Genomic DNA, 10,679 nt, shown 5'->3' with positions numbered 1-10,679 from the left:
AACTCCTCCGTAGCTGAACACTAACACCCCACAGACAGCCACTAACCCTATTAAGCTCCCACCCTAATAAATGCCCCCCCCACCTCAACCCCTGCCCCACCCTAATTAATCCCCCCCCCCCAATCACTGCCCCCACCCTTATAAATCCCCCCCCCCCCCCCCCGATCAATGCCTCCACTCCCTCCTCCTACACACGACAATCTACCTCCCCATCAGTGTTAGGCTATGACCTCGCTTTACACGTTGTGAGATATCTCATTGCTTGCTGGGTATTTATTTCTTGCTGATCTCGCAAAGAGAGTATCGTGTTTCTTATCAGTCGAGAGATCTTCATGCCCCCTAGGACCACCAGTACACAGACTCTGAGACCAGCCCCATACAACTCTGAGACTAGCCATTTTTAACACGTCCGCTTTTATGGCAAAAACTATTAAAAAAACACGTTTTTTTGTCTACATCAATGGTCGAACCCAACTCGTCCACCTGCATTTGGTCGGTCAACATTTTACACTGTCGACCTAATCTGTTGTTTTATCAGACAATGGACTGGCTACATAATTGATTAAAGTTAATTAGGACCAATCAACTCTCTATTGGTTGTAGAATGACCTTGGTGGTGCACCAAATAATGGTGCAGAAAATGACGTCTGGTCTCAGCTAGTAGCCAATGACGTCTTAGCTAGTAGCAAATAACGTCTTATCTAACAGCGAATGACGTCTGGTTTCATCTAGCTAGCAACGAATGACGTCTGGCTTCAGCTAGCAACGAATGACGTCTGGCTTCGGCTAGCAACGAATGACGTCTGGCTTCAGCTAGCAACGAATAACGTCTGGTGTGAGTTGTTTCCCCTTGTCGTGAGACAACTGCGCACATTCTTGCAACCAATCAGTGACGCCCAACACAATCGATATCGATGACCTTGGTGGGTGTGTCAGTGCGCCACCCCCACCCTGACCACCCCACCCCACGTTGTTGTTGGGATAGAACTGTTGCTGCCGGAGGTTCGATCAAATATCCAATCGATTTTTTGATCGGCCGCTTCGATTGGTCTGAACTGGTTTTACCTGTATCGCGTCGCCATCAAAAGTATATTGGTAAACAAAGGACTGGCGAACAAGGGACTGGCGAACAAGGGACTGACGAACAAGGGACTGGTCAGCAAGGGAATCGTGAACAAGGGACCAAAGCCAGATTGCGCGAAATGTTTCAATACATAGTTGCGGTTCTTAGAGTCAAAGGTTTACGATTGTGTCAGGAAAAATATGGTGTTAATAATGGTGTTAGAACAATGATGGTGTTAGAACAATGATGTTATCAGAGGCGTAGCGTGGGGATGCATATGTCCCCGGGCGCCGATCCTATGGGTGCCAAAATGGTTTGCAAAAAAAAAATTAAAAGCTCATTTTAGCTGCAGTTTTGAAGTATAGACAACCAAAGTCAAGAAATTGAACGGCTACGGGCCAATACAGACTGATTTAACTGTCTGTTTTCTACCTTGACTGTGTAACTGCAAAACAAATACCCTTAAGAAACAGTGACCGGCAAAAACCACAACAGCTTTTCCTAGAATGGGGGGAGGAGGGAGCGCGCTTTTTCGCCGACTAAAATGGGAAGGCAAAGGTGTAGCTATGGTACGAACTATAAAGCTGACAAATAATAAAATTGACGGCCCAGCCCCCTCCCCGTTTAATCACATATTTGTATTAAATTAAATAAGTAAAACAATTTAAATTTGTATTTAAAGAAGCAAATTTATAGAAATGATAGTACATGACCTACTCAGTTAATGTCCTATACTGGTTGACATAGTCTACACAAGATTTATTTTCCTTGATTTCACAGTCGCAAACTGGTCAATTACGCAATCAAAATCTGTTTTTCCCAATGTTTCTCTTTCAATTCTAAGACGAGCAAGATAACTGAGACGATATTGACCAATTGACGCACATAAATGCGACTAAATAAGTTTCAATTTGTTGAACGACCGCTCGCAGCTTGCAATTGAAACTGCTATTGTTAATAAAAGTTGCAGTAAAATTCGCAGATTAAGAAATACGTAGTTTCCATATAGCACAATAAATCCAAGAAGTTCAAAATGAGTTTCTTGTAGAACTTCATTCAGGTTTCAAAATCTGTGAAATTTCGTCGAATTTTATTGACAACTGTGTTGGCTAATACGGCTTTCTATATTTAAATTCATACACCGTAATTATTAAGTCTTTTCCGGACTGATGATGCTGTTAAGACACTTACACATATTGCCTTTTACTAATGTAATCATTACAGGTCATTCGACGTCATTTGATGTCATTTGATGTCATTTGATGTCATTTGATGTCATTTGATGTCATTTGATGTCATTTGATGTCATTTGATGTCATTTGATGTCATTTGATGTCATTTTTATCAACAGCCTGATTGGCTAACAATGTCAGCTGTTCGGCACGCCACACAACAGCCTAGCTGCACCAGTACAAAGTACACTTCTCTGTTGGTCTAGATGTTTGCAGCTATAGATGACTGCAGCTACAGAGTAGATGACTGTAAAGCAAATGACTGCGGCTGACTGCCGTGTGAGCCGGTCACAGTCCACTGAACACAGGTAGAGACGGTCATTGATTGGCTGCCTTTTAAGCTCTAACTACGTCAGCAGCTAGCCAATGGCAACAGCCATTGTCCGGGGAATGAGGACATTTTTTAACAGGTCAACAGGTGACTTTCAGGGATCTAGGCAACTTTCAGAGATCTAGGCAACTTTCAGAGACCGCTGTCTAATAATCATGACGTCATAAGTGTCTGCGTTCATTAAAACATAATTGCTGTGCACTACAACGATTAAGTCAGCAAACTTCAGTCACTAGGGTCAAGTCATAAAACCCCAGAGAGATTAACGTACCTTCAGTCACTAGGGTCAAGTCATAAAACCCCAGAGAGATTAACGTACCTTCAGTCACTAGGGTCAAGTCATAAAACCCCAGAGAGATTAACGTACCTTCAGTCACTAGGGTCAAGTCATAAAACCCAGAGAGATTAACGTACCTTCAGTCACTAGGGTCAAGTCATAAAACCCCAGAGAGATTAACGAGCCCCTACACAGGCATATCTGTTCTATCTGCTGCCTATCGCTCCATCTGTGACAGGTCGTTTTATAATATACTCCACGACACAGTGGGCTGAATGTCCTGGCTGTTTGGTTACTTCCCTTGATACATTTCTATTGTTACTAGCAAGGTGAGGGGGTGGGACGGTGTTGAATATTGAAAGATTGCGTTAATCATCAGAAATGTTAAATTAAAGATCTTACAAAGTCAAAAAATCCCAAATATTATTTATTCACTGAGCTTAGTTTAAAATAAAATTTTAATTAATTAGTTTTTTGCTTAGGCCATAGCACGTTTCATTTAGTATTTTTGTCATGTAATTAATTAACTTAAAAAATGGCCTTAAGGCGATGGATTGATTGACATGAAACAATCCCGCGTGACGTATGCAGGCAAGTGAACGACCTACCAGCAGTTCAGGTACGTGACCACCAGCTCTGGAGCAAAATGTGCCCCTTTTTTTTGACGTCAACACTGAATTAGCGCTACTTCCGTGTACACTCCAGTTCTTCACAATTGAGTGAAACACGTTTTTATAAAGATTATGTCAACATTCCGAGGCTCATCTCCCCACCCCCACCATTTGGCTTGGAATTTTTAGTACGTTAAACATTAGGCAAAATGAGATAGCGACAAGCCTTGCTTTAAAAAAAAACTTGAATGTCTGTCAAATGCTGAAATAAAACTTACTGTTTATTGAGAGCGACCATTAATACTAATAACAGGTGTTCTTGGTGATTTTATTTTAATCAATATGTGTATCTTCTATATTATACCACCACATTTGGAAAAAAAAATAAGTTAAAAAAATAATTGAAAACACCACATTTAAAACCATTTTTTTGGTTACAAAAAACAAACACCATATTTAAAAAATAATATAAAATACAAAGCAAAACAAATCGAACACCTTTGTTTACACACCTTTGTTTAAAAATGTACAAATTACTTCACTTTGTTCCTTTAGTGCCAATTACGTCCCTTCTTAGATAACCATTTTTTCCCTTCCCTTTAAAAAAAAAACATTACATGGGGGGGGGGGGAATACTTTTTATTAGTTGTTTTGGTGTTGAAAAATTTAATAATTATCATGGATTGATAAAGTGCGACGTGGTAGGTAAAACACGGATATTTTAAATACTGCATTTTATTTTATACACTGAAAGTACTGTTTACTAATTATTATTTTTAATCAATAACAGTTTAGAAGCCGCTCCAAAATATCCTGTATGTTTACTTCTGTTTTCGGTTTTCGGACAAGCTGGGGTATTATAGTCGTTCACTAAATTGAATTAGGCGCGTCCGCCGGCGAACAGGCAGGGTTCGATTTGGCGCCCTGGGCTATCCTGTGAGCGCTATGATGCATACGTTCGTTTTAAGGAGTGCGATAGGCTGTGTATAAAAAGGGTTTTTATAGTCGTTCATTAAATCGAATCTAGGGCGTCGTCTGGCGCCCCAAAGGGTGCTATTTGGCGCACCGGGACTTCCCGTGAGCGCTATTGCGCCTACGTTTGGTTTAGTGAGTTCAATAGACTATGGATAAGATGGGATATTATAGTCGTTTACTAACTTATCAGGCGGTTTCGCCCGCGCCAGGCAGGGTAATATTGTGCGCCACGGGCTATACGGTGAGCACTATGCCTTTATGTTTGCATTGTATTTAAATTTGTGTTTATGTTCTGCGTTATTGTTTGCGTTTAGGTTTGCGTTTGTATTAGCGTTTGTATTTGTGTTTGTGTTGTGTTTGTGCTTATGTTTATGTTTGTGTTTGCTTTTTTGTTTCTGTTTGTGTTTGATTTTGTAATTGCGTTAGTGTTTGCATTTTTGTTTGTGTTTACATGTGTGTTTGTCTTTGCTTTTGTGTTTGAGTTTGTATTTGCGTTATGTTTGCGTTTATTTTTGTGTTTTGGTTTTGGTTGGTTGTGGTTAGTGTTAAGTTTAATGTTAGAGTTGGGCTTAGGGTTATGTGTTTCTTTGTCAAACGTCCATGCCGGATTTATGCTTAATAAACACACAAGTCATTCCAGTGCAGGGCCTGTCCGGGACGGCTCGTTTAATATATTAATAAACTCTAATGTGGTAGTATTTACTTTAATAATCTGTCTTCCCCATTCCAAGTAAGTAAAAATATCATAGTATACTAGGCTATAGATATGCATATGAATATCTAGTACAAAAATAGTTTTATCAACTAAATCTGATGAGGGAACATTCGATTTAATATATTCAGTTTCAATCTTTTGTATTCATCTGGATTTAGCCGTAGGCCTCTACTCGCTTGGCCTTATCCGCCCCTTGAGTGCCGTGTCCGCTTTTTACCTCGATCGTGTGTTTTGTCATGTAATGAGCGAGGTAAATGAGGGCAGTCAATGTAGTGGGGATATTTCTGCCATAAGTTGGGGACAGCAAATCTTATCAACTTCGTCCCACTCAAAGCTTGCAGTAGAAAACACGATAAGAGCTTACTAACTAGAATTTTATTAAGTTTTGAAAACAATTAAGTTATAAACCTACCTACTTAATTAAGACTGAGTTGTTTTTTTTTACGTTTGCCATAAATTTAACCATACTAATACAATTTACTTGCATATATTTAAAACAACAACATGAATTGAATATATGTCGATTTTTATAATATGTGAAAATATGCAAATTTGTGACTTTTTTTCTCTGATTTTTTTGTTAAGACTTTGATGCTCATATACTTCCCACACCTACTGATGCCCCCTATATCTCCCACACTGGGGCACACAAACTAATGCCCCATATAACCTCCCACATTGGGGCACACGGACTGATGCCCCATATATCTCCCACACTGGAGCACACTGACTAGCTGTAAATTATTATAGACAGACACCCCTATGAACCTCACGATCCACGAGTTTTTATAGAAGGCAACGTCTGAGTATTCTCGGCTCGTGTCATGGAGGGGGGGGGGGGGGGGTGAGGAGGGCGCCTGTTGATATTTGCTGTAGTCCTGCAGCGCCCCATCGCCACGACATGCCCAAGATGTCGTCAGAGTGACGTCACCACTGGCGACCACCTCGTCTGCCCGTACAGTCCAGCCACGCAGACGTGCAAATATTTAGCGTGGCAGCCGGGGGTCCGGTCGTTGGCTGACTTCAGCTCCAAGCCATTCTCACTTTGATGGGGGTCAGGCTCACTTTGATGGGGGTCAGGGGGGTCAGGCTCACTTTGATGGGGGTCAGGGGGGTCAGGCTCACTTTGATGGGGGTCAGGGGGGTCAGGCTCACTTTGATGGGGGTCAGGCTCACTTTGATGGGGGTCAGGGGTTCAGGCTCACTTTGATGGGGGTCAGGGGGGTCAGGCTCACTTTGATGGGGGTCAGGCTCACTTTGATGGGGGTCAGGGGGGTCAGGCTCACTTTGATGAGGGTCAGGGGGGTCAGGCTCACTTTGATGGGGGTCAGGGGGGTCAGGCTCACTTTGATGGGGGTCAGGCTCACTTTGATGGGGGTCAGGGGGGTTATGCTCACTTTGTTGGGGGTCAGGGGGGTCAGGCTCACTTTGATGGGGGTCAGGCTTGCTTTGATAGGGGTCAGGCTCGCTTTGATGGGGGTCAGGCTCGCTTTGATGGGGGTCAGGCTCGCTTTGGTGGGGGTCAGGCTCGCTTTGATGGGGGTCAGGCTCACTTTGATAGGGGTCAGGGGGGTCAGGCTCACTTTGATGGGGGTCAGGCACACTTTGATAGGGGTCAGGCTCGCTTTGATGGGGGTCAGGCTCGCTTTGATGGGGTCAGGCTCGCTTTGATGGGGTCAGGCTCACTTTGATGGGGGTCAGGCTCGCTTTGATGGGGGTCAGGCTCACTTTGATGGGGGTCAGGCTCGCTTTGATGGGGGTCACGGGGGTCAGGCTCACTTTGATGGGGGTCAGGCTCGCTTTGATGGGGGTCAGGCTCACTTTGATGGGGGTCAGGCTCGCTTTGATGGGGGTCACGGGGGTCAGGCTCACTTTGATGGGGGTCAGGCTCGCTTTGATGGGGGTCAGGCTCGCTTTGATGGGGCCAGTCCCTTTGAAGCGGGACTTAGCATTTGCGAGAGAACGAGTGCCGCGAGGGTGGGGGCCAGGGAGGGTCAATCTCCGACTTAGCCCTTGCTTATGTCGGAGTGGCGTTGACGGGCCAGGTGCTATCCTGGCCACCGTTCGTGTCAGGTGAGCCTGGGGAAGGGGGGGGGGGGGGGTTGAGGGGGGTGTCCAAAAGTCAGGTCTCGCTCTCCGTGGGAAGTGTCAAAACGTAGGGAGCAAACTTGAGCGAAGAAAAACGACGAAACGAAAAAGTGGGCCGTTAAAAAGTAACGACCCCCACCCCGGACCCCCCCCCCCCCCCCACCACTCTGTTGGTAAAGACAGTAGGTTGTATGGCCGTCTGACCTTTTACGTTACGCAACTCTCCAGTCCCGGGACATTTATTTATTACTGCGTCGTTTTTTTGTTTGGGTCGGGCGGGGGGGGGGGGAAGGGTCGGTAGTTAGAGGTGGTATGGTGATGAATGTGTAAGTACGGTTTACGGACCCAAGGGCGCGGGGGTGAGCATTACACGATTACATTGTTGTCTTCAACCTCCCCCCCCACACACACGCCTACACGAGATCTGGGTCTCGTTAAGTCTGGTGTCACAAAACACGTGCATTACGTTAAGTCGAGTGGGAAGCTGAGTTATGGTGAGTGAGGTTTTGGTGTTGGTGGGATGAGGGGGATGTGGTGTGGTGAGTGAGGTTTTAGAGTTGATTGGATGAGCTATGGTGAGTGAGGTTTTGGTGTTGATGGGGTGAGGTGTGGTGAGTGAGGTTTTAGAATAGATGGGGTGAGGTGGGGTGAGTGAGGTTTTGGTGTTGATGGGGTGAGGTGGGGTGAGGTTTTAGAGTTGATGGGGGGAGGTGTGGTGTGGTGAGGTTTTAGAGTTGATGGGGGGAGGTGTGGTGCGATGTGGTGATGAAATGTGGCGTGGCGGTCAGTGTATATGTGTGGGTGTCTCTGCGTGTATAAAGGTTGCGTGTAGGTCTGGGTCAAGTCTGCCTCAACACACTGAGTGCCAGAGAAGAACCGTTGATAAACATTGGTGGGTGGAGGGGTGGGGTGGGGGGTGGGGTCTGACTCTGAGGTTTGGGTCATGGCGTACCTCGGGTGGGTGGTGGGGTGGGAGTAGGGGCGGGGGTCTGACCGCGAGGACTGGGTCAGGGCGTACCTTGGGTGGGTGGGTGGTGGGGGTGGGGGTCTGAGCAGCTATTGCAACATGACACTCGGGAGAGGTGTTTTGCTGTTTGTTTCACAGTCAGTTTGGCTTGCTATAGCTGAGCCTGGCTATGGCTGCGGCTGGCTATAGCTGCGACTAGCTATAGCTGCACTAGATTGCGGAATATCGACAAAACACGTGATCTCCTACACCCCCCCCCCCCCCCCCAAATCATAAAGGCAGCTTCAGTACAGAGACAGTGCCCCTCCCTGCCCTGTGTGAGCGAGGATGTTATAGCGCATTACATCAGCTGGCAGAAGTTTTCTGAAAATTTCTATAACAAACTCGCGTCACAACAACTTATGGCCAACCCCAGCTCCTGATATACATTTTGGCCAACCCCAGCTCCTGATATACATTTTGGCCAACCCCAGCTCCTGATATACATTTTGGCCAACCCCAGCTCCTGATATACAACTAGGCCAACCCCAGCTCCTGATATACATTTTGGCCAACCCCAGCTCCTGATATACATTTTGGCCAACCCCAGCTCCTGATATACAACTAGGCCAACCCCAGCTCCTGATATACATTTTGGCCAACCCCAGCTCCTGATATACATTTTGGCCAACCCCAGCTCCTGATATACATTTTGGCCAACCCCAGCTCCTGATATACATTTTGGCCAACCCCAGCTCCTGATATACATTTTGGCCAACCCCAGCTCCTGATATACAACTAGGCCAACCCCAGCTCCTGATATACATTTTGGCCAACCCCAGCTCCTGATATACATTTTGGCCAACCCCAGCTCCTGATATACAACTAGGCCAACCCCAGCTCCTGATATACATTTTGGCCAACCCCAGCTCCTGATATACATTTTGGCCAACCCCAGCTCCTGATATACATTTTGGCCAACCCCAGCTCCTGATATACATTTTGGCCAACCCCAGCTCCTGATATACATTTTGGCCAACTCCAGCTCCTGATATACATTTTGGCCAACTCCAGCTCCTGATATACATTTTGGCCAATCCTAGCTCCTAATATATTCTCTGTTTTGAGATTCCAGCTCATTTAAAAACAGCAGTGGCAATAATAACACAACCGGCCATCCATTCTAAACGTGCCCAAACTTCAGAAGGAAATGTTTTTATTGTCGATTAGGTTGTGTGTAATATATTTGAACTTAGTCAAATGGGGAAAGAATGTTTACAGTCTTTAGTCCGCACCGATTCTGTCTTAAAAGGATGTCTGTTTAAAATCATGTCTGTCTAAAGGAATGTCTGTCTGTTGATGTTATTGGGCGGGAAGATCGTGAACGGCCCAAAAGCCTACCTGTATGGGCCCTTATAAAGTTTGCCCAGTGCACACAGATATTTCTAGTCAAGTTGGAGTCTTCAGACTGCACATGAACTGATGACGTCATTATCCGTGAATTGTGCGTGAATCAACATTGACATTAGCCACAGAGAAAAGTTCGGGGTGGAGAAATTGTGAAATGTGTCGGGAGAATTCGAACGCTGGAAATGAAAACATGGTACGGAATATATTGACTGAGGAGCACAATCAAGGTCAAAGTCCGAAATAGGGGGGGGGGGGGGGGGCTGAGATTAAGATCCGAAAGATGTCAGGTACGGGGGAGGGGGGGGGGGGTGTTTGCTAAGCCTGGTCAGGGAGGAAGGATGACACGATTATTGTCGGGGTGGGGGGGGGGGGGGTACCAAAGCTGTTACCAAGGACAAGACTGATATTAATTTCCGGAAAAATTATGTAAATACCCTTTTCTTTTTTATGGTACAAATTTACGAACTGGTCAAATTTGTGTATGTGTTGATGTGCGAGTTGATGTGTGAGTTGATGTGCGAGTTGATGTGCGGGTTGATGTGCGAGTTGATGTGCGAGTTGATGTGCGAGTTGATGTGCGAGTTGATGTGCGAGTTGATGTGCGAGTTGATGTGCGAGTTGATGTGCGAGTTGATGTGCGAGTTGATGTGCGAGTTGACAATACAGCAATACACCACAATGCTCCAATGCACCACACTATACCAACACACCACACGACAATACAGCAGTACATTAAACTTCAGCAGTAAACTAAGCTTCTACAAGAAGTGAAGATCAGAAATAAACTCAAGGACATGAATGAACTCTATATAGGACGAAGATTGTTTTAAACCCGTTCGCTTGGATTTGAATATTGTACACAATAAAAATAAAAGTACTAAATTGTCCAATCAATAATCGTTCGTTAATTAATTATTGTAATTACAACACAGCAAGGGCGGAAATTATGCTAAAAATTATACTCACTCTACCGCACATATACAGACACACACACAGACACACAGCCTGTACACCAGGCTATCACGAGAACC

General features: G+C 45.1%; 1 protein-coding gene across 1 annotated transcript; it reads right to left on the bottom strand.

Annotated features, from left to right (window-relative positions):
• Nucleotides 1–6,227: 6,227 nt before the first annotated feature.
• Nucleotides 6,228–9,730, bottom strand: LOC131948747 (uncharacterized). Its single transcript, XM_059310428.1, has 3 exons — nucleotides 9,640–9,730; nucleotides 6,871–7,117; nucleotides 6,228–6,786 (listed from the first exon to the last, which is right to left on the bottom strand). Exons 1-3 carry the CDS (start codon nucleotides 9,728–9,730, stop codon nucleotides 6,228–6,230), a joined length of 897 nt encoding a protein of 298 aa, XP_059166411.1.
• Nucleotides 9,731–10,679: the final 949 nt, after the last annotated feature.

This window comes from Physella acuta, unplaced genomic scaffold (assembly GCF_028476545.2).
Source record: "Physella acuta isolate Inbredline_101_S28 unplaced genomic scaffold, ASM2847654v3 ptg000658l, whole genome shotgun sequence".
NCBI classification, from domain to species: domain Eukaryota; kingdom Metazoa; phylum Mollusca; class Gastropoda; family Physidae; genus Physella; species Physella acuta.
Note: the sequence above shows the minus strand (reverse complement) of the source record. Positions and strands in the feature narration are given on the sequence as shown.